This window comes from Nicotiana sylvestris, chromosome 11 (assembly GCF_000393655.2).
Source record: "Nicotiana sylvestris chromosome 11, ASM39365v2, whole genome shotgun sequence".
NCBI classification, from domain to species: Eukaryota; Viridiplantae; Streptophyta; class Magnoliopsida; order Solanales; family Solanaceae; genus Nicotiana; species Nicotiana sylvestris.
Window position 1 is genome coordinate 133,111,636 of NC_091067.1, and position 23,667 is coordinate 133,135,302.

General features: G+C 38.0%; 1 protein-coding gene across 1 annotated transcript; it reads left to right on the forward strand.

Moving 5' to 3' along the window:
- The first annotated feature begins 16,777 nt into the window (after window positions 1–16,777).
- On the forward strand, window positions 16,778–22,163 carry LOC104221895 (uncharacterized). Its single transcript, XM_009773038.2, has 8 exons — window positions 16,778–17,120; window positions 18,339–18,824; window positions 19,303–19,474; window positions 19,694–19,988; window positions 20,535–20,607; window positions 20,700–20,790; window positions 21,528–21,607; window positions 21,701–22,163. Exons 1-8 carry the CDS (start codon window positions 17,040–17,042, stop codon window positions 21,959–21,961), a joined length of 1,539 nt encoding a protein of 512 aa, XP_009771340.1. The 5' UTR covers window positions 16,778–17,039; the 3' UTR covers window positions 21,962–22,163.
- Window positions 22,164–23,667: the final 1,504 nt, after the last annotated feature.

The following is a 23,667-nucleotide window of genomic DNA, read 5'->3' on the forward strand; positions in this document are numbered from 1 at the left end:
TTATGAATCATATTCGAAACCCATCTATAACAACTCAAGCATGTAAATAAATTAAGACATTTTCTCTTTTATTTTGTAGAGACAAATTTAATAAGAGAAAAATGTAGGCATTTTAGGACTGTCCTTTAAAAATAAAATGAGATGAGCCTCGCCCAATAAAATGCACCAATTGCGGGGCCCTCAATAAATGTTTAATTGAATATTTAGAATTCGGGATGGACTGTTTAGTGAATTCCACGGTCTTACCCAGAAATAATAATACGCTAATCGCTTTAGGCACGATTTTAATAATAATACATTCCTAAACACGGGTGTGAATTTCATGCGACCCAAATCCAAATCCCAAAACATCAAATAAAATGTGTTCCGAATTGTGGGTGCATTTCATGTGACGCAGTCCAAAGACGTGTTTTAAGCGATGTTCACATTTCTTTTAAAAACAATAATAATAAAGCGGTTAAAAGATAAAATTTGCACATAAGTTCATATTTGTATAAAATCAGATAATCAAGCCGAATATAACAGTTGAGCGACCGTGCTAGAACCACGGAACTCGGGAATGCCTAACACCTTCTCCCGGGTTAACAGAATTCCTTATCCAGATTTCTGGTACGCAGACTGTAATATGGAGTCATTCTTTTCCTCGATTCGGGATTAAAATTGGTGACTTGGGACACCCTAAATCTCCCAAGTGGAGACTCTGAAATAAATAAATAAATCCCGTTTCGATTGTCCTTTAATTGGAAAAAACTCCTTCACCCTCGCGGGGCGGAAAAAGGAGGTGTGACAGCTCTGGGGACTCTGCTGGGGACTCTTTTCCCAGAACCACTGGTTCGAGCTTAAAATAACTGTTATAGTTGGCTTTATTTATTATCTGATTTTTACATGTTTATGCTTAATATGCTAAATGATGCTTTTACCGCTTTAATATTATCTGAATTGTGTATAAAACTGCTACGAAACTCTTCTTCTTTCTGAGTCTTCTAAATTTATGGTGTACACGTGCGCGTGACCCACCTTTCTGTTAGAAGTCATACCAAATAAGACGAAGTTGGGACAAGTAACTAGGCCGGGCAGACTTTCGTGCTCCCGGTACGTTGCCCCCATTTCGGCTCAAGCTGTCCACTTGGGTAAGCCAGGGCTAGAACAATATGCCTCAGGTTTTTTTTCACTTAGAATAACTCAGCTTCATGCCGGATCCCTAGTAGGAACGTTTGTTTGCATCACGTGCATTTGACTTTGGAGGCTCAACACAGGGGTTGGGTCTGTCTAGGACAGGTGTACCAAAAATGAAAATGACCATCCTGATGCATCTTACTTGCTGCTACTTGCGCATTTATTCGATTCGGACTTGTGTGTTGACAGATTTTTGAATATCAGGAATATTGTGAAATTGAAAAGAAAAAAAAAAGAAAAAAAAAGAAATAGCGGTTCGGGAATTGATTGTTTATTTTTTTAAAAGAAAACCAATACACAAATACTGTCAAAACTCTGCCGAAATTTTGAGAAAATGAAAAAAAAATGTCTTATTAGTTTGTTTTATTAAAAGCAAAGGAAAAATAGAAAAAAAAAGAGTCGTTGTTCTGTCTTATTTTTCAAAAAAAAAAAAATAGAAAAGGAAAATAGTTTGTCTTCCCATGAAAAATGACAATGAAAAAGAGTCTTACTTTTAAAATAGTTTTTTATTTGTTTCTGAAAATGCCAAAATGAAAACGAAAAGAGTCGTGCTTTGAAAGTGGTTTTGATATTTGCTGCTGAAAATGAAAAAAAAATCCTGTTTTAAAATAGTTCAGTTTATTTGCCTGAACTACGCGAGTTTGATTCTCACCGGATGTGAGATACGTAGGCAACCCTCATCGGGTCCAACCCCACCTTTTGCTAAAATAGCCAAAAACAAATAAATAATAATAAAAGAAAAACATGTCAAAATTTTAATTTTGTCATAAAGAAGTCGGGTGACGCTGTTTTGTCAAAACATAGCCGAATGTTCCCGAAAGGGACGTCGGAAGGCTGACTTTGCATAAACAGCCACCTCTGGGTCATTTTTTTAAGATTTGGTCCAGTTGACCCACATAGCCTTAAAAATCTTCGTCCCCGAGGCGTTGAAAGGCCGTGTTTGCAATGTGGAGTTTTCTTTGAAAAATGATAAAAAGAGTCATAAATAAGTCGGGTGATGCTGTTTTTGTCAAAAATAGCCAAATGTTCTCGAAAGGGACGCCAGAAGGCTGACTTTGTATAAACAGCCACCTTGGGTCATTTTTTTAGGGATTTTGGTCCAGTTGACCCACACAGCCTTAAAAATCTTCGTCCCCGAGGCGCTGAAGGTCCGTGTTTGCAACACCACGTTTTCATCGTAATTTGAAAAAAAAAAACAAAGAGTCAGCGGTCAGGTGAATACCGTTTGGGCTTTTAGTCAAAAATAAGCCAAGCCAGCTTCGGCCGCGTCTTAAACCGTTCTTGCTGAAATAGCCTCACAGTATCTTTCAGTTGTCGAAAGGCTATTTTCGTAAAAGAATGAGCAAGTTTGTAAAGTGTCATAAAATAATCCTCCCCGGCCTCAAAATTCATGTGAAATTTGGAAGGGGCCACATTTGCAAAAATAACCGTTTGGTTGGATTTGTCAAACGGAGAAAGGAAGTTGGCCATTTGTTTTGGAGTTTGTAAATCTTTTGATTAGAATATGTGGGCTGTTTGATTTTTGAGTTTGTAGGTCATCTTCAAACCTTTGAAACCCAGTTTGTTTAGTATGAAAATTGTGAAAAAATATTTATTATTGTTTATCTTTTATTGGTCCGAACTACGCAAGGTCTGATTCATGCAGGGTCATGATACGTAGGCAATCTCCATAAGATTCGACCACAACAAAAAAATGAAAAAACAAAAAATGAAAAAAAAAATGAAATGAAAAAAAAAGAGGAAAAAAAGAGATGTTGTTAATAATGAGGACCGACTGAGTCCATTCTAACCTGTTTTGTTTTGAATCGCAAAGAAAGTTAAGGTGGTTAGTTTGTGGTAAGCGGGACAATGACACCCAAAATATCGCGCGGAATCATTTACCTGCACATCATGATACACACTTTGCGGGGATCAGGCCTGATGACAGAAGCACTCGAGTCCTATTGGGAACTTGTTGATTAAGGTTGATGATATTGAAGTTGGCAATGGTCTGGGCAATACTGATGCGAAGCTCAGTGGCTAAAATGCCAGTTTTGATAAAGTGGGAGGATGCTCCGTTCCTTGGTTATCAAGAGAGAAGCTTTTGGTGGCTTATTTTGTTGTCATTTCTGTTGTCCGGATTATTCTTAGGGTTGTAATCCGGATTTTGTCTTGTGTCAAACTTTCTTATCTTTCTATTTTGTCATAGCGGTTTGTTTAAGTTTTATCCAGGTTTGTTCTAGGATTTTATTCTGGTTTGTTTTTGTTTTGTTATTCATACCATTCCACCGGTAGTCTAAAGTAAATCCGATTTTTTATTATTTCCAGTCATCTTTTTGTTTAGTCCTTTTATCATTTTTGTTCAGCGCCGATTCTCATGACATGACATGCGCACACAGATTGGGCCTAATCTTAAAAGTTAATCATAAAACCCCGAAAAATAAGGACGGTTTGAGATTATTCGGAGTTCGAGTCATACGGAACTAGGGCAAGTAAAACACAAAGAAAACCGCTAAAAGAAAGATTCGCCAAATTGGCATGAGGGTCGAGAATGAGAGTGTCGCCCACCGGTGCTTTAGAAATGACAAATGAAAAAGCAAATGTTGAATATAATTGTCAAGTCCAGCACCGTCAGAAGAGGCTACAAATCTCTGTTTAATTGTGTTGTTTGCACTTGGCATGTTTTGAAGGCTGGAATGACGAAGGCATTTTATTCTGCTACCTAAACACTTTATCCTTTGTTACCCCTTTTGAGCCTTATTTGTTTTTCTTTCGTACCCCTCATTCGGAATCAATAGCAACGACTAGAAAATACGAGCCTGGAAGGTAAAGAAGAAGAAAAGAAAAAAAAAGAAGGAGAAAGAAAAGAAAACAGCAAAACGACAAAAGAAAAATAAAAAAAAAAGAGAGAAAAGAAAAATGATAACAAAAACAAAAGAAAGTCAATTGAAAAAAGAGGAATTGGGAACTACGTTTGACCTGATTCCTCAAAGAGGATACGTAGGCACTTCACGGCTCGGTCATAGAGTGCATAATGTACATAATGTGCATAGTATGCATAATGTAACATAGTATAACAAAAATAAAAAATCCCCAAGCAAGAAACTGGGGCAAGGGTTGCGCTTGTTGTAAGCAAATATGGTTCCGAAGGTTGTAATTTTAAACCCCAAATTTATTTTGTTTTTGCGCCTTTAATACCCTTTCTTTCTAGCCTATCCAAAACCCACATTACGATCCAAAGAAAGACCTTCTGATCAGTCTTCAAAAGATGTCAAGTCAGACAAATAAGAGTCTTACCGGTGAACATAACATTCTGTTCCACAGCAGAAAGGACTCTAATCTCCAGCAGAGAGAGTCATACCGGCAACACTCCAAATCCTCAGCTGGAAAGTGATATAAATGAGAGAGTCTTATCGGTGAAAATCTTCACGGACACCATAATGCGATGAAAGCTGAGAGAAAAACCAAAATGAGAGAGGCTTGATAGTGAAAACCCTTCGGGCACTACAAGTCGAATAAGATTGAGAATCAGATGGGGAATTGTCAATTGAAGGTCTTGAAAGACGATTGACGGCGGAGGATAGGCCACATGTGCGTGTCATGACCATTAGAGTCAGTATCTGCGTTTGATAGGTTTTTATTTATAGTTTCTTTTGTTAAAGAGTCATCTTTTCCTTTGTCTTTTATTTTGTTCCTTTTTATCTTTCTCCTTTCATAGAAAATTCCCCAGTAGAGTCTGTTTGGTCAGAACCAGTGGGAAATAACTTCAAAATAGGCCATCAGCTTTCCAATCATGCAAGATGAGATCTGACTAGTACATCCAAATGGTATAGTCAGCAAGGAACAAACGCGAGGCCAGTGTCAAAAAAAGATATCCCCAGCAAAAGGGAATTGACAAAAGGATTGACGAGTGTCAAGAGGGATATCCTTGCCAAAATCAAAGGTTATAAACCTCAAAGCCGAGGCCCGTGGACAAAGCAAGGAGAGCAATGGGCATGATTTGGGAAATTCATGCAAGACTAAAAGGTCGGGGAAATGCCAGTTTCCGAGCTATGCCACAAAAGAAGAAGGATATCCCCAGCAGAAAGGGATTATCCCCAGCAAATAATATCATCCCCAACAAGTTTTGGAGCGCAGAGCAGGGAAGGGGAAAGGGAAAAACCATCCCAGTAGGAGTATCACAACCAACCACCGCGTTTTAAACTAACAAATTTTGTTTGATTTGAAATAGGTAAAGAAAAGGGCGTTGATAACGGAAATGCATGCCACAAGAAAGATTATCAAACTGGGGCAGAAAATTTTCCTTCCATTTAGAAAATTTTCTGGAAGTCAGGTACCCATTTGGGGAAGAATAAAGATAACACTAGGGAAGTGATCTTTGAACCAGTGTTGCCCCCAACACAATAAGTTTCAATGGAGGAAGTTGTTCCCCAACAGACAGAACAAAGGGATGAAACTTGTGCTCAAAAAAGCAAAAGGCCAGTATCATTCCCAACAGCCTTCCGAAGAGTGAAGCACTAGTTCTGAAGGAATCAGAATCCCCCAGCAGTGTTATCCTCGACAGCGTTATCCCCAGCTGATAACATTTTATAACCCCAACAGGTAAGTAAATAATTCCCCAACAGTGTTATCTCCAGCAGTTTCGAGGAGTCCAACACAAGTTTGGTGAAAATTGGTATCCTCAGCGGTTACTTTCGGGGAAAGGCAAAACGAGTCTTAAGGGAGGTAGTCTTCGAAGGAAGAAGCTATGCAAAAAAAAAAGAAAAAAAAAAGAAAAAGAAGAAAAAAAAGGAAAAAAAGGGGGAAGTAGTTTGCAGAGGAATGAAACATCCTACTTAAAAGGAAGTAGTTTTGGAAGGAGTAAGATAATATATTTACTCAACAGAGTTATCCTCAGCAGAGTTATCCCCAGCAGTTCGCAGTGTTATCCCCAGTGGATCATCAAGATGTAGAAGCATCCTCGACAGAGTTTCGACCAAGTTTCAAGAGGGTCGGACAACCCAGAGTGGGTAAGGAAGAAAAGGAAAATTCATCCCCAGCAAAATAATCCCCAGCATTTTCGAGGAAAGACAACACAGGTAAGTAAATAATTCAGGAATAAGGAAATGGTTCACGCATAGGAGACGCACTTCCTAAGTTTAAAGTTTCACCCATAGGAGATACATTTCCTCCTAAATTAGTTTTACCCATAGGAGAGGCATTTCCTCCTAAGTTTAGTTTTACCCATAGGAGAGGCATTTCCTCCTAAGTTTGTTTTTTTACCCATAGGAGATGCATTTCCTCCTAAGTTTGTTTTTACCCATAGGAGAAGCATTTCCTCCTAAGTTGTTTTTACCCATAGGAGATGCATTTCCTCCTAAGTCTGTTTTTACCCATAGGAGATGCATTTCCTCCTAAAGTTTGTTTTACCCATAGGAGATGCATTTCCTTCTAAGTTTGTTTCTTTACCCATAGGAGATGCATTTCCTCCTAAGTTTAGTTTTACCCATAGGAGAGACATTTCCTCCTAAGTTTAGTTTTACCCATAGGAGAGGCATTTCCTCCTAAGTTTATTTTTTACCCATAGGAGATACATTTCCTCCTAAGTTTAGTTTTACCGATAGGAGAGACATTTCCTCCTAAGTTTAGTTTTACCCATAGGAGAGGCATTTCCTCCTAAAGTTTGAAATCAGGAGCCCGCCTGAAGAGAGGAATAACGTTTATTTTTAAAGTTGTTGTTGAAATCAGGAGCCCGCCTGAAGAGAGGAATGACGTTTATTTTTAAAGATGTTGTTGAAGTCAGGAGCCCGCCTGAAGAGAGGAAAGGCATTTTATTTTTAAAAAAAAGTTGTTGACATCTCGCCTAACCTAAAGAAAGGAATGACATTTTTATTTTAAAGTTGTTGTTGAAATCAGGAGCCCGCTTGAAGAGAGGAATGACGTTTATTTTTAAAGATGTTGTTAAAGTCAGGAGCCCGCCTGAAGAGAGGAATGACGTTTATTTTAAAAGTTGTTTGTTTGAAGTCAGGAGCCCGCCTGAAGAGAGGAATGATGTTTTATTTTTAAAAGTTATTGAAATCTCGCCAGCCTAAAGAAAGGAATGTCATTTTATTTTTAGAGTTGTTTTTTGATATCAGGAGCCCGCCTGAAGAGAGGAAAGGCGTTTTATTTTCAAAGTTGTTTGTTGAAGTCAGGAGCCCGCCTGAAGAGAGGAATGACGTTTATTTTTCAAAATTGTTGTTGAAGTCAGGAGCCCGCCTGAAGAGAGGAATGACGTTTATTTTTAAAGTTGTTGTTGAAGTCAGGAGCCCGCCTGAAGAGAGGAATGACGTTTTATTTTTAAAAGTTGTTGAAATCTCGCCAACCTAAAGAAATGAATGACATTTTATTTTTAAAAGTTGTTGTTGAAGTCAGGAGCCCGCCTGAAGAGAGGAATGACGTTTATTTTAAAAGTTGTTTGTTTGAAGTCAGGAGCCCGCCTGAAGAGAGGAATGACGTTTTATTTTTAAAAGTTGTTGAAATTTCGCCAGCCTATATAACAGAGGAATACATTTCAGTCTTTTCATTTCAAGTGTTGAAGTTGGGAGCCCGCCCATAAAACAGAGGAATACATCCAGTCTTTTCATTTCGAGTGTTGAAGTTGGGAGCCCGCCCATACAACAGAGGAATACATTTCTGTCTTTTCATTTCAAGTGTTGAAGTTAGGAGCCCGCCAATAAGAACAGAGGAATACATTTCAGTCTTTACTTTTCAAGTGTTGAAGTTGGGAGCCCGCCCATACAATAGAGGAATACATTTCAAGATCAAGTCAGAAGGCAGTAAAGCAGAAGGTTACAACAGGAATCCCCAGCAGGAAACAATAAAAATCCCCAGCACCGGGAAGTAGAAGGTTGCAACAAGAGGTCCTAGCACAAATTCAAGCGCCTGAGTCAAAAGGAAGAAAAGACGCGTCTTGAAAGAAGCGACTTGTGAACATTAAATCATGCCCAGCATAACAAATCTGATGAAGAGAGATGTATCCCCAGGGGAACCACCGAAAAGCTTAATGAAGAAAGCCATGTCCCCAGCGGACCGAACAAAATGATGAAAACGGGTATTCAGAAAAGCAAAGGGCCAGAAGTCTCGGAAGAAAAGCACCGGAAGAAACACAAGCCGACAAGAAAGCAAGGCAACAAGAACAAATTGCAGTCTAGCCTAGCTTCTTGTTTTCTTTTAAGCACGGTGTAACAAGGAGATCAGTAAGCAGTGGTAATAGCATGCAAAAACAGTAACCTTGCAGTCCCACGGTAGTCCCATCTACCAAAACTTCCCGAACTACATTGACCTGATTCCTGTTTAGCCCAGGATATGTAGGAAACCTCTGAAGCAAAGGTTCAGTCAAATCTTTTTCAAAAAAAAAATGCTTCACACGGAGTACTCGGATGGGCAAAAATCGCTCACTTTATCTTTGCACGAAAACCCTTCGTGTCTTCGAGCAAAGAGGGGCAGCTGTAAGCACGTGATTTTTGCCCTATATGAGAATTACTCCCAAAAAATCCAAAATAAAATAATTTTCCTTTGTGTGCAATTTTAGAATTTTTGTGACATTTTTGATAATTATTTGTATTTCTGTCGGTGCATGTTTATTTGTTAAATTAATAAAAAATACAAAAATATGTCACATTTTGCATGTAGGATTTTATCCTACAATTGTTAGTAATTAAGTTTGTTTTACAAAAATTGAAAATTACAAAAAACAGACATCTTTTGCATTTTTAGCATTTAATGTCCAATTGTACAATTTTATGCTTAATTATTACTTAATTGTGCGTTAATTGTTATTGGGAGTTAATTTGTGCTTTTATAACTTAATTTACTTCTATATAATAATTTAAGGATTCTTAGAATTTAGTTTTAGAAAATAAAAGAAGAAAAAAGAGCAAAAATATAAAGAAAATCGGAATTGGGCCTCTTCTTCAATTTCAAACCACAAGCCCAAAAATTGCCCAACCTTCCCCATGACCCGGTCCATTTTAAACCGGGTCGACCCGGTCCATAACCCAAATACCCAACACCCCATATCTTACATTTGACAAAAAAACAAACAAAAAAAAAAAAAAAAACCCTAAACCTACACTACCCATCCGCCCCCTCCTCTCTTTCCTTCTTCTTCCTCAAGCTTCAAGCAAGCAACCATGGCTTCCCCCCCTTGCTGCTACCCTGCTGCCCAACGTCGACCACCCTCACACGACCTCTCCCTCCTCATCGTCCAAACGAACCCTCGAGACTCCAGCTCTACCATCGCCCAACGACAGCCATGAACGACCCCAAGAACCATGGCTGATGCTGCATCGTCTGTTTCTGGTTCTTGCTGCTGCCCGCAGCTGCTCCATCCAAACGACCAGCTGCTACTTCTTCTTCGCTACGTCCAAACAGACCCCATAGCTGCTACTGTTTCGTCGAGCTCGAACCTGAGCTAACATGGCTGCTGCCCGCGTCCAGCATGACGAGCAGCAATGTCACCAACGTTGCTGCCTCACTTCATCGTATACACGACCAGCTGCTTCTGCCTTCTGCTTCATCTTCTCCATAGCTGTTGCGTTTTCAGTGTCCGCCATGGATGATGTCGCTGCTGCATCGTCCAGCTGAGTCTAAAACAAACCCTCATCACTGCCATGACTATGTTCTTCTGCTTCACCTCCTTCGTTTGCTTCTTAAGTTCGTCTTCGTCGTCGTTTGTTCGATTTTTGGTTGGGGTCGTCAAAACAGTCCATACGAGTTCGTCGTTGGTCAATCATTGTTCGTCGTTCAATCCGATTTGAACTATCTATATATTGCCTAAAAATAAATAAATGGTGTAGTAACTCCGCCTAGTCAAAAAATCAAACGAATAGGCCATTTAGGAACTTGGTAGGAATATTGTTTAGTTAAATAATATTGGTTAATTTCAGCATGTAAATGGTCTAGGATTAAAATTAGATTGCTAAGTTTTTTTTAATTTGACAAACTGAGAACATGCATAGTATAATGTAACTAGGTAGTAACATGTGAATAAGACGGCCCAGGTCTAGTTTTATGTCATACACGTTGGGCCTGGGCCCGCAGTGGCAACGGTTTAGAAATTAAGGGTTAAACATTAATTAGCCTTTCAAATTCTGAAAATTCCCTTGGTTTCTGTCCGTTGATTGTTGTTGGTGTTTCTGGATTTTTGTCTTGATTTTAAAATCTGTCACTAAGTTTCTCGTTGCTGGTTGTTACTGGTTGCTGGGGTTGCTGTTGTTTTATGCTACTGAATTTCTGCTGATCTCCCTTTTCTTTTGCTTCCAATATCAGGTACACAACTGACACGCTGGTTATTGTAAACCGAAATATGAAGCATGAATACGAAAATGAAGAGTTGAAATTCTAAATTTAATTTAATTATATTCTGAATTTTATTTGTATGTATAAATTATTTAGCTTGCAAAAATCAGAATCATGTAGCTATTTAATATATATAGTGGAACATCCGACGATAGCTTAACGGATGAACTATCTATATATGGCCTAAAAATAAATAAATGGTGTAGTAACTCCGCCTAGTCAAAAAATCAAACGAATAGGCCATTTAGGAACTTGGTAGGAATATTGTTTAGTTAAATAATATTGGTTAATTTCAGCATGTAAATGGTCTAGGATTAAAATTAGATTGCTAAGTTTTTTTTTAATTTGACAAACTGAGAACATGCCTAGTATAATGTAACTAGGTAGTAACATGTGAATAAGACGGCCCAGGTCTAGTTTTATGTCATACACGTTGGGCCTGGGCCCGCAGTGGCAACGGACTGTCCTGTTTGCATCATTTTCAGATTTTATGAATCATATTCGAAACCCATCTATAACAACTCAAGCATGTAAATAAATTAAGACATTTTCTCTTTTATTTTGTAGAGACAAATTTAATAAGAGAAAAATGTAGGCATTTTAGGACTGTCCTTTAAAAATAAAATGAGATGAGCCTCGCCCAATAAAATGCACCAATTGCGGGGCCCTCAATAAATGTTTAATTGAATATTTAGAATTCGGGATGGACTGTTTAGTGAATTCCACGGTCTTACCCAGAAATAATAATACGCTAATCGCTTTAGGCACGATTTTAATAATAATACATTCCTAAACACGGGTGTGAATTTCATGCGACCCAAATCCAAATCCCAAAACATCACATAAAATGTGTTCCGGATTGTGGGTGCATTTCATGTGACGCAGTCCAAAGACGTGTTTTAAGCGATGTTCACATTCTTTTAAAAATAATAATAATAAAGTGGTAAAAAGTTAAAATTAGCACATCGGTTCATAATTGTATTAAAATCAGATAAATAAGCCTAATATGACAGTTGAGCGACCGTGCTAGAACCACGGAATTCGGGAATGCCTAACACCTTCTCCCGGGTTAACAAAATTCCTTATCCGGATTTCTGGTACGCAGACTGTAATATGGAGTCATTCTTTTCCTCGATTCGGGATTATAATTGGTGACTTGGGACACCCTAAATCTCCTAAGTGGCGACTCTGAAATAAATAAATAAATCCCGTTTCGATTGTCCTTTAATTGGAAAAAACTCCTTCACCCTCGCGGGGCGGAAAAAGGAGGTGTGACAGGTACGCGTGCAATTTTTTTTTGCAAAGCAGACACAAGTTAAAATGTGATACAAAAAGCGGGTATAGATGCAAATGCTCCAGATTTTTAGACCAAAAATAGAGCATGAAAACTGGCCTTTGAAAGTGATAAAGAAGCCATTAATACAAATGTAGAAGTTTTTGTAAATTTTAGAGTATAATGCAACAAATGAAAAACTAGAGGGGCGTAATGCAACAAAGTTTTTAGGCAACTCACATTACCTAAAAAAAGAGATACTCAGCACATAATTAAAAGCGGTGAGTTGAGTTCCTAAATAGATAATAATTGCCTCTTAAGTAGTTCAAAGTTTTTCATATCTTATCTTTTGGCCCACTTTACTTTTCCATTCTCGAGATGGAAAGTCAAATTTAGGACCCTACTCACCAATAAAGGTAATATTGATTTACAATTGCCACCAAACATATGTGGTAGGCGTATCAAATGTAGTATTAAAGTCATTTTCTTAGGTTAAGGTGGTCTCCTCCATGTCCAAAAAATTATTATTCCCAAATGATAGATGAATGTGCTCTTTTTTGTTCCATCATTTTATTTGCTTTCTTCCTACTTAGGGACCCCCAAGAATTACAACAACAACATTAACATATTGAGCGTAATTTTACAAGTAGAATCTGATGAGAACAGTGTGTACGCCTTACTTCTACTTTGTGAACATAGAGAGACTGTTTCCGATAGACCACTAAAAATTACAACAACAACAACGACAACAACAACAATAACAAAAATAACATACCTAGTGTAATTCCACAAGTGATGTTTAGGGAGGGTAGCGAGTACACAGACATAATTCCTACCTTATGCAGGTGGAGAGGTTGTTTCAGATGTACTACTAAGAATAACAACGACAACAATAACATACCCAGTATAATTTCACAAGTGAGGTTTGGGGAGGATAGCGTGTACGCGGACCTTACTCCTACCTTGTGCAGGTAGAGAGGTTGTTTCAGATGTACCACTAAGAATTACAACGACAACAATAATATACCCTGTGTAATTTCACAAGTAGGGCTTGGGGAGGGTAGTGTGTACGCATGCCTTACTCCTACTTTGTACAGATAGAGAGATTGTTTCCGATAGACCACTAAGAATTATAACAACAACAATAACATAACCTAGTGTAATTCCACAAGTGGTGTTTAGGGATGGTAGCGTGTACCCAGACCTTACTCCTACCTTGTGCATGTAGAGAGGTTGTTTCAGATGTACCACAAAGAATTACAATGACAACAATAATATACCCTGTGTAATTTCACAAGTAGGGAGAGTAGCGTGTACGCAGACCTTACTCCTACCTTGTGTAGGTAGAGAGGTTGTTTTAGATGTGCCACTAAGAATTACAACGACAACAATAATATACCATGTGTAATTTCAAAGTGGGATTTAGGGAGGGTAGTGTGTACGCAGACCTTACTCCTAATTTGTATTGATAAAGTTTATTTTCGATAGACCACTAAGAATTACAATAACAACAATAACATACCTAGTTTAATTCCACAAATAGTATTTAGAGAGGGTAGTGTGTACACAGACCTTACTCCAACCTTGTGTAGGTAGAGATATTATTTTAGATGTACCACTAAGAATTACAATGACAACAATAATATATTCTGTCTAATTTCACAAGTGGAGTCCGGGGAGGATAGTGTGTACGCAGATCTTACTCCTACTTTGTACAGATAGAGAGGTTATTTCCGATAGACCACTAATAATTGCAACGATAATATACCTAGTGTAATAGCACAAGTGGTGTTTAGGGAGGGTAGCGTGTACGCAGACCTTACTCCTACCTTGTGCAGGTAGAGAGGTTGTTTCAGATGTACCACTAAGAATTACAACGACAACAATAATATACCATGTGTAATTTCACAAGTGATGTTTAGGGAGGATAGCGTGAACGCAAACTTTACTCCTACTTTGTGCAGGTAGAGAGGTTGTTTCATATGTACCACTAAGAATTATAACGACAACAATAATATATCCTTTGTAATTCCATAAGTAGGGTTTGATGAGGGTAGTGTGTACGCAGACCTTATTCCTACTTTGTACAGATACAGAGGTTGATTCCGATAGACCACTAAGAATTATAACAACAACAATAACATACCTAGTGTAATTTCACAAGTGTGTTTAGGGAGGGCAGCGTGTACGCAGACCTTACTCCTAACTTGTGTGGGTAGAACTGTTTCAGATGTACTACTACGAACTACAACGACAACAATAATACACCCCGTATAATTCTTCAAGTGGTGTTTAGGAAGAGTAGCGTGTACACAGATCTTACTCCTTCCTTGTGCAGGTAGAGAGGTTGTTTCACATGTACTAGTAAGAATTACAATGGCAACAATAATATACCACATGTAATTCTATATGTGGTGTTTAGAGAGGGTAGCGTGTTCGCAGTCTTTACTCCTACCTAATGCAGTTAGAGAGGTTGTTTCAGATTTACCACTAAGAATTACAACGACAACAATAATATACCCCGTGTATTCCACAAGAAGGGTTTGAGGAGGGTAGTGTGTACGCAGACCTTACTCCTACTTTGTACAGATAGAGAGGTTGTTTCCGATAGACCACTAAGAATTGCAACAACAATAACATACCTAGTGTAATTCCGCAAGTGGTGTTTAGGGAGGGTAGTGTATACGCAGACCTTACTCCTGCCTTGTGCAGACAGAGAGGTTGTTTCAGATGTACCACTAAGAATCACAACGACAGAAATAATATACCTTGTGTAATTCCACAAGTGGTATTTAGGGAAGGTAGTGTGTACGCAGACCTTACTCCTGCCTTGTGCAGGTAGAGAGGTTGTTTCAGATGTACCACTAAGAATTACAATGACAACAATAATATACTCTGTGTAATTTCACAAGTTGGGTTTAGGGAGGGTAGTGCGTAGGTAGACCTTACTCCTACTTTATACAAATAGAGAGATTGCTTCCGATAGACCACTAAGAATTACAACAACAACAATATCATACCTAGTGTAATTCCACAAATGATGTTTAGGGAGGATAGCGTGTACGCGGACCTTACTCCTACCTTGTGCCGGTAGAGAGGCTGTTTCAGATGTACCACTAAGAATTACAACGACAACAATAATATACCCTGTGTAATTCCACAAGTGGAATTTGTGGAGGGTAGTGTGTACGCATACCTTACTCCTACCTTGTGCAGGTAGAGAGGCTATTTCTGATAGACCACTAAGAATTACAATAACAGCAACATAACTAGTTTAATAAAACAAGTATTTGGGGAGGATAGTATATACACAAACCTTATTCCTACCTTGTGCATTCAAAAAAAATTATTTCCGATAGACCACTAAAAATTACTTTATAATTTCAGTTCTATGTTATATGATTTCTCACACAATTAAGTAAAACCTTAAAACCATCATAATTCCAAATTCAAACTCATTCATAAATTTATTTATGGCAGTAGACTGACACTACATGCACAAAATTCTCCTACACTATATATTATGGCCCATGTTGATCCACCAACTTTTAAGTAAAGTTGTACTCGAAGATAACCAAAGTTGTCCCTTTGTGCTAAACCGTGTTACATGCATAAATTATAGAAGAAAAAGAAATAGATGACACAATTTAATCATCTTCCAACTTCTCTGTTTCTTTTTTAAGTAAGACTAACATGACACTAACCTATCTAAAACAAATTATTTGCTTTTTATAATGCATAACACGTATGATAATGATCATATAAAGTGACCAATCTTAAACGAAAGGAATTGTCTTAGTTTGACACATGGGATAAGATGATCCATGTACTCTCTTGAAATGAACTTCTTTCAATTCTTTTCCCTTAATTATGGAATAGTTTATTAGGCACTGCAAATTAACTTTAGTTGAAACTACTGCATTTGTTGTTACACAAATTATTCAACATCTGCACCATAAGAAGTCACGAGAAAGAAAATTCCATTTTTAAAGCTTATTGACTATTTTCTCTGATTCATTTTTTATATATGACACAATACCATCTTATTTTGGAATCAAACAAATTTTCTTTGACTATAATTATATACTATGTAGTTTTAGTGGGAGCAAATTAATGAATCAATATTCAAATACAGATTGAATTAACATTAATAGTTATTTGAATTTTTTTTATTCTTATTGAAAGAGAGCTGAGTATCAATAGACAAGCACCCTTGTAAATATTCGATAGCAAAATTAAGATACTAAGATTGTGTCACTTCAGCTTGGACTTTTGTGAGTGGTTTTATGCAGAATTTATGCGTGGAATAAAGCTAGTGAACATAATTTATGTTGGTATAATATACTAACAGCAAATAGTTTTTAACTATCAATGCAATTTTAATATGTTGTAGCAAGTTATCTACATATTTTTGAAATAACTAATTTTATTTATTATAAGCAATTATTTTGCAGTTATGTTATACATGACTTGATTACCAATTAAAATAAAGATTTAAGTTATATATAATGATAATGTAAAGAATTTTTTATACAATCATTAAATTTTAACTTTGATAACAGTTGGTTACCATTTGTACCACCGACCAATTAAAATTATGAAGACATGATACGTGTAATTGCCTAATAAATGATTTAGTTATGTCATGATACCATTTGACCTAGGTCAGAGGCAGACCTACCTTTGGTTGGGGGATATCGTCCCGCGGTAACTTTAAACAAAATGTATATATATTTTGATTAACAGCCTGAGATGTTTGGAGCGCATAATTTGAATTTTAGTATGCTGTCTATTCCAACTCGAGTATTTGTTCAAATTTTTATTCACATTGACACTAGACCACTTTCAAATCTTGGGTCTGTTTCTAGGAAGGTGGCAGAATTTAATTAGTTGCATGACATTGGCCCATGCTACAGTGTGCAGTAGCAAAAAGATAGTGGTGTAGTGAAGTGAGCCCGCACTTTGGGGAGTGGGCAAACCTGAAGAGTATAAGTAGTAGGCCAGTCTTGCGTAGAGAGCCCCCTCTTTACTATACCTTTGCCCATTGATTGTGAAGAGATAATTTAATTTAGTTTTGCCAAATATTTAATGCAAGTGCTTCTATCTACTAGCTAACAACATTCTGATTCTGATTCTGATTCTGTATTAACAACACTCCCATTACCTTTTCTTTTATTCCTGTCACCCTTTTCAAGATTTTCAATTCTGAGTTATTTCCAAGAACGAAGAGTAGTAGTAGTAGCAGCTTGTTTCAGTAGATTGTTGAATTGGGGTTGCTTGTTTTTACACCATGAGTGAAGAACAGAAGGAGAAATCTATGGCTGATGAGGGTCATGTTTGTGAAAGAGAAGTTGTCATTCCAATTCCTAAGGTGATAAAATAAAGACTCTGCTTTCTACTTTTGTGCTTTTCTGTTCTGTTTCATTTCTATCGGAAATAGTCTCTGCCTTCAAGATAGTGGTAAGTTCTACGTACCCAGACCCCACTTATGAGATTACAATGGATTTGTTGTTGTCGTTGTTGTTATCTTCTTCATTCCATAGTCTTTTGTTTTCTTCTTCTTTATAGTTTGAGGAGGAGGAGAGAAATTAAGGAGAAATGGAGGGAAGTTTCTGAGCTTCTTGTTTTTTTTTTTTTTAATTTATGTAATTGTGTTTTATCTTGGTTGTTTCTTTTATTATAGTTTGATTTGTCTGTTTGTAACTTGGTGTTGTACTTTTTGGTTTGTTTCTACTGCTTGTTTAAAATCCTTTCCCTCTAATCCTTTCCCTTTTTTTATATACTCCTTTTCTTTTTGCTTTCTGTAACTTTTCCATCCAATGGAGTTTTGCCACAAAAATTGATTCTCAACCTACAGAGAGTTTAGGCATTTACTAGCAATTATATTTGAGATTAAGAGTGTAAAGTCATGTTTATTGTAAATCCACCTTTGTAAATTTGTGAGACATCTTACTATGTTCTATATACAATAAAACTCCAAATCAAATGACTTAGAGAGAGTTCTGGCAAGTTAAGAAAGGCACCTACATGAATTACTTAAATGAAAGCATTGAGACATTCAAATGAGGAAAAAGTGTGAAACGTTTGTTTCTTTTAAAATTGATAAGTCTCAATCGAGGGTAGTCTTTTGGTTGCAGAATCAATATGCTCGAAGCAGAGGCGGGGCTAAGATTTGAAGTTTATGGGTTATGAATTCTAGTCCTTTTAAGTTATTGTGTTCTAAGTTAATAATTTGTACATATTCAATGAATTTCTTAAGACAAATTCAGCGTTTGGCCGAACCCGTAACCAAAGCGCTAGCTCCGCCCTGGCTGTAAGCAAACTCTCAAGTCCCAACAAAGTTGCTTCGGATCCTACTTTGTTGAGGAATAGATAGTTGTTCTATTGGATGATGCTTGTTTTTTTTTTAAACTTTCTGTGAATAGTTCTTCCTTGCTGGCACTTTCTTTTAAATGTGTTAGGAGTGTTCTGGTGTTGAATAATAATTGGAGATGTTGATCAAAATCTTGCATGTTCCACAGATTTAGGACTCCTAAGTTCCTCGATCACCAGCTTACTAAACAACTTATTATTCTGCTTCCTTGTACAGATGGAGAGTTCCTCAGCGATTACTGATGAAAGAACACATGCTAAACATTGGAGGAAACCAAATCTATCTTTGGAGATACCTTCAAGAACATTGGACGCCTCTCGGCAAGAGTTAGCTCAGATTAAAATGCCATCAACGCCTACCCCAACACCGAAGAGGGTGAATTTCCTTTTGACTCCTAGTACTGCTGATTCAAGAATAACTTCATCTCCTGGTCCCTCCCCGTCTCGTGGAAAATCAGCAATTAGGAATCTTTTCCCTAAACTGAACTTAAAATCGCGTATGAATTTGGATGAGAAGATAACCATCCCAGATTCAGGTCCTGCAGTTGTTCCTCAAGAGAAGGTATCCATTTCAAGGTCATGGTCACTTACTAAAATGTTTACGCCGCGCATCAAGAGGACGTCATCTTTGCCCGTTACACCAATTGCACATTCAAATCCAGAGTCTATTAGTGGGAGTATCAGCAGCTCTCTAACACTTGGTGTAAGTTCTCTAGACATTTGCTTGATTGATTACATAATAGTTGAATTCTTGGTATTTTTTTATTCTGCTATCCTATTTGATGGAAAAATAACTAAAGTTCATTTTGTACCACTTAAAACTAATAAGGAATTCTGCAAAATGTTTATGAAAATTCCGACCTTGTGTCTGATTGCTTTACTAGAAAAAAAGAAGCAGAGGCATCAGTCAACATACTCTTTCCTTCTTCACATTCTAAATGAGCACCATACTTGGTCACTAGAAAGAAATTCTTAAATGTAAAAGCAGTGAAGTAATTTATCTTTGCGCTTATTTTTTGGTGCATTCATTTGAAATATGATGAAGAGGAACCTTGGAGCAATGGTGCCTACATCACACACCTTGGGGTGCGGCCCTTCCCCATACCCTGCATTAACGCGGGATGCTTCGTGCACCAGGATGCCCTTTTTTTCATTTGAAATATGATATGCTGTTATTGCAGACAAAAGAAACACATGTGTGCATTTCGCGATCAATGTCTCTACCAGTCATTAACAAAGAAAAAGACGGAAGCAATAGGAGAGTAGAATTTTTCTTTCGAGTTATTCCTTCAACGCCTCAAGTGAAGGATGTGGATTCCACAGTTCCACCTATATCTCCAACGAAAGTATCTGGTAAACAATTGCCTCAAATCTATTCAATTCTTGTTTTTCTTTTTAAAATTTTAAGCATTCATTTATGATTCACTTTTCTTTTGAACACTGTAAGACTTAGAAAGTGAGGATGAGGCTTCTGGTATCCTTTTGCCAAATTATATTATGCTTCATATTGAGCATTATATGTATTATTAAAGATTCCACCATCTCAAACAAATATTTGCATTGTTTCCTTAGAGGATGATGAGCCAGATGGTGAAGATATACCGGAAGAGGAGGCTGTTTGTCGAATTTGCCTTGTTGAGTTGTGTGAAGGTGGAGAGACACTCAAGATGGAGTGCAGCTGCAAAGGTGAACTTGCTTTAGCTCACCAAGAATGTGCTTTAAAATGGTTTAGTATCAAAGGGAACAAAACATGTGACGTGTGCAAACAAGAAGTCCGGAATCTGCCCGTTACACTTTTGCGCATGCAAAGTGTTCGAAATGCTGCAGGATCCAATAGGTTCCGGCATCTGGAAATAAATGGATACAGGTAAATCTTTTATTGCCTAAGAATACTAAAGTATCTCATATTGCCAGCTTAACAACTACCTGTCCAGTTCACCATTGACAATCAGGGTTGTTCATATATCAACAAAATCACCATGTTAAAAGTATCTTTGTGCTGGTTTAGCCCAATAATATGCTTTCACTCCTACAGTATTTCAACTCTTTGTAGTGACATGCACCCTTCTACTTTTCTGGAAACAATAGCAGCTAAGCAACCAAATTGGCTGAATCGATCTTTGATATGTCGCTTTATTATACTGAAATTGATGTAGATATATGCAGCATGAAATTGCAAGCATAGTGTTTTGAATGAAGAAGTCATGTTCTGTTAGTATTGTCTTTGATCAGCGCACCACAAAAATATACATTTTCTTCTCTTCCCTTGTTTCTCTACTTGTCCTACTGTTTTCTTTGGAGTAGAACCACTCAATACTAAAATTGGTTAGATTAGGGCATAAGTTTTAATAAAACATACTTATGAATGATAACTCACCTAAATCGGGTTTCTGACTTGTGCTATACTACACAGGGTTTGGCAGGAAGTACCCATCCTTGTAATCGTCAGCATGCTCGCCTACTTTTGTTTTCTTGAGCAGCTGCTGGTAAGTTTAGCAGGTCATAATCAATAATCTCATGTGGAAACAGCCATCTAATCTATCTATTAGCATTAAATTTAAACTTATCTGATCTGCAGGTTGGGAAAATGGGAACTGGTGCAATTGCTATTTCACTTCCCTTTTCTTGTGTGCTAGGCCTACTCGCGTCAATGACATCTTCAACCATGGGTATGTTATTTATCACTAGCGGTAGCATTTAAGAAGCTTTGATCTATCAAAAACATTAGTTGCGACAACAGAATATACACACACCAATTCAGTGAAAATCTGATTGATATTGCAAGGAACAGCTGACCAGCACTTGATCTTATTTCTACTATCTTGAATGAAAAATCAACAACAACAAACCCAGGTAGTCCCACAAGTGGGGTCTGGGGTGGGTACTGTGTACGTAGACCTTACCCTACCTTGAAGAGATAGAGAAGTTGTTTCCGATAGACCCTCGGATCAAGAAAGATAAGAAGAAAGGAGTAACAAGTAGTAACACCAGCAGGCCAATCAGAAAATCGAAGTGAACGAAACAAGTGATAACAGAAATATAAGAACAAGAAAATACAAGACTAACACTATCTAGCACACTAATACCACTGGTATGAACAAGGCAAACAGAAAACAGTCGGCCACCTAACCTTCTACCTGAATTCTCAACCTTCACACCTTCCTATCAAGGGTCATATCATCGGTAAGTTGGAGTAGTGCCATGTCTTGCCTAATCACCTCACCCCAACACTTTTTCCCTTAAATGAGAAATCAATTAACATAAAACATCGCCATTTAGTAAGAGTTTGGAAAACATATCTGAATGGATTAGAAAGAAGAAACGTATGAGCTTGACGTGTTATTTCTCAGAAAATGTGCATTGTGTCTTTTTTGTATTTTAACTATAGCTGTTATCTTCTGTGCAGTTAAGCGAAGATTTGTCTGGGTTTATGCATCGGTCCAGTTTGCTCTAGTAGTACTATTTGCACATATCTTCTATTCCTTGGTAAGATATATCTGACATTATTTGTGGGAATTGTAATTGAGAACTTAATATGCATACTGAAGTGCTTAAGTTTGCCATCTGTATAATATTTAGGTTCGCGTGCAAGCAGTTCTTTCGATTCTTCTGTCTACATTTGCTGGCTTTGGGGTTGCAATGAGTGGAAGTTCGTTACTTGTCGAGTTCTTTAGATGGAGAAGGCGTCGACAAGCCTTGTTAGAGCAGCAACAGAATTCACAGATGATTTTGCCTCCAGGGGGATGGCCACAGATGAATCAACCTCCTACATCGTCTCGTGTAGGTCCTCAAAATTATCAGCACGATATAGAAAATCCCGAGACATTTAGTTGGACCTAGCTAGATTGTGTGCTATATTACATTACCATAATTGGTGGCCAATAGAGAGAGAGTGAGGTTTGTCCATACACAGTTGTGAGATTGATGTTTTGTACATTTTAGAAACTTGTTGGCTTCTACAGGAAAAAGAGAAATAGCTTGCTGAAAGAAGTGTAAAAACTGAAATGCTTATAATCTATGAAAAGATGCTGCCTTATCGCCATCTTCATTTTTGTATGGGTCTGAATTTGGCCGACCACGACCTACAGTGAGCACGACAAACGACCGAGCACCCGCGAGTCGACGCCCAGAGGGATACGACCTTGTGGTAAAAGAAGAAACAATACGACCTTGGCAGTAGAGTAAGCCCATTAGGAGATACGAAGAATATTCCTTAAAAGATTCTTTGCATGTCGTTTCTACGATTGGAAGGAATTCCTCAGTATATAAGAGGGATGAGAGCCTTGTAACAGGTCATGAACACTTTGTAAAACTCACCAACCTTGAATGAAAAGAAAGTTTACAACTCTCTTCTCTCTATTGTTATCATCCTAGAGTTTATTATCTTCAGCTACGATTTACCCCTTCATCTTTGATTGATTTGTTCAAAAAATATTTTAATATCTTTTGAGTCAAATAATTTGGCGTCGTCTGTGGAGATTTCCATAGCTGAAATCATAGTTCTCATCTAGGTTCTTGAAAGTGACGATTACTGTTCTTCAAACCTCATAAAAACCAACAATGACGGAAAAGGAAGCGAGACTGAAGGCGATAGCAGATGTCTCAAATAATCTCCTAAACTCCCTCAACGAAGCCGGTAGAGAAGACACTAAGAATACAACACCAAGAGTTACACCGGAGGGGGAGATCTCACCTCTTCCACACGGGGATCTAACGATCTTGCGCGAAAGGGAAGCCTTAACATCCACAGTGGGGGAAGCACCACCAACAGTCAAAAAGCTGCTAGAAGAATGGTTGACAAGTGTTACACCGGAGGGGGAGATCTCAACTCTTCCACACGGGGATCTAACAATCTTGCGTGAAAGGGGAGCCTCAACGTCCACGGTGGGGGAAGCACTACCAGCAGTCAAAAAGCTGCTAGAAGAATGGTCGACAAGTTCTCTGAACAACATGCTCAAAAAACCTCCTCAAGGAGATGTCGAAGACTTACCACCTACAGAAATCGCAGCTACCACCAATGAGCCGAGCGCTACGCGAACGGGTAACACCCGCACTGTCAATGATGCAGGTGACGATGCACTCATGGCCATCTTAAAGAAAATGGAAGAGATGGAAAACGAGAACAAAATACTCCATGATCAAATGAAGGAGCATCAGGAAAGGGTTGACAAAATACCAGGCGCCCCTAAGCTATTACCAAAGCGCGATGTGGGCCGATTCGTCGAACAACCATATAGCGACGGGGCTGCTCCTCATCCTATTCCAAAAACCTTCAAGATGCCTCCATACTTGAAAATATACGACAAGACCACGGACCCGGAGGATCATCTAATCCATTATGTTACTACGGTAAAGGGCAACGATCTGTCAAAGGAACATGTACCATCTGTGCTGCTAAAAAAGTTTGGTGAGACCTTGACAGGGGGAACATCGACATGGTACTCCTAGCTACTAGCGCGATCGATATTAACGTTTGAAGAGATGGCGGATAAATTCGCCACCGCTCATGCAGGGGCGAAGAAGGCTGAAGCTAGGGTCAATGATAT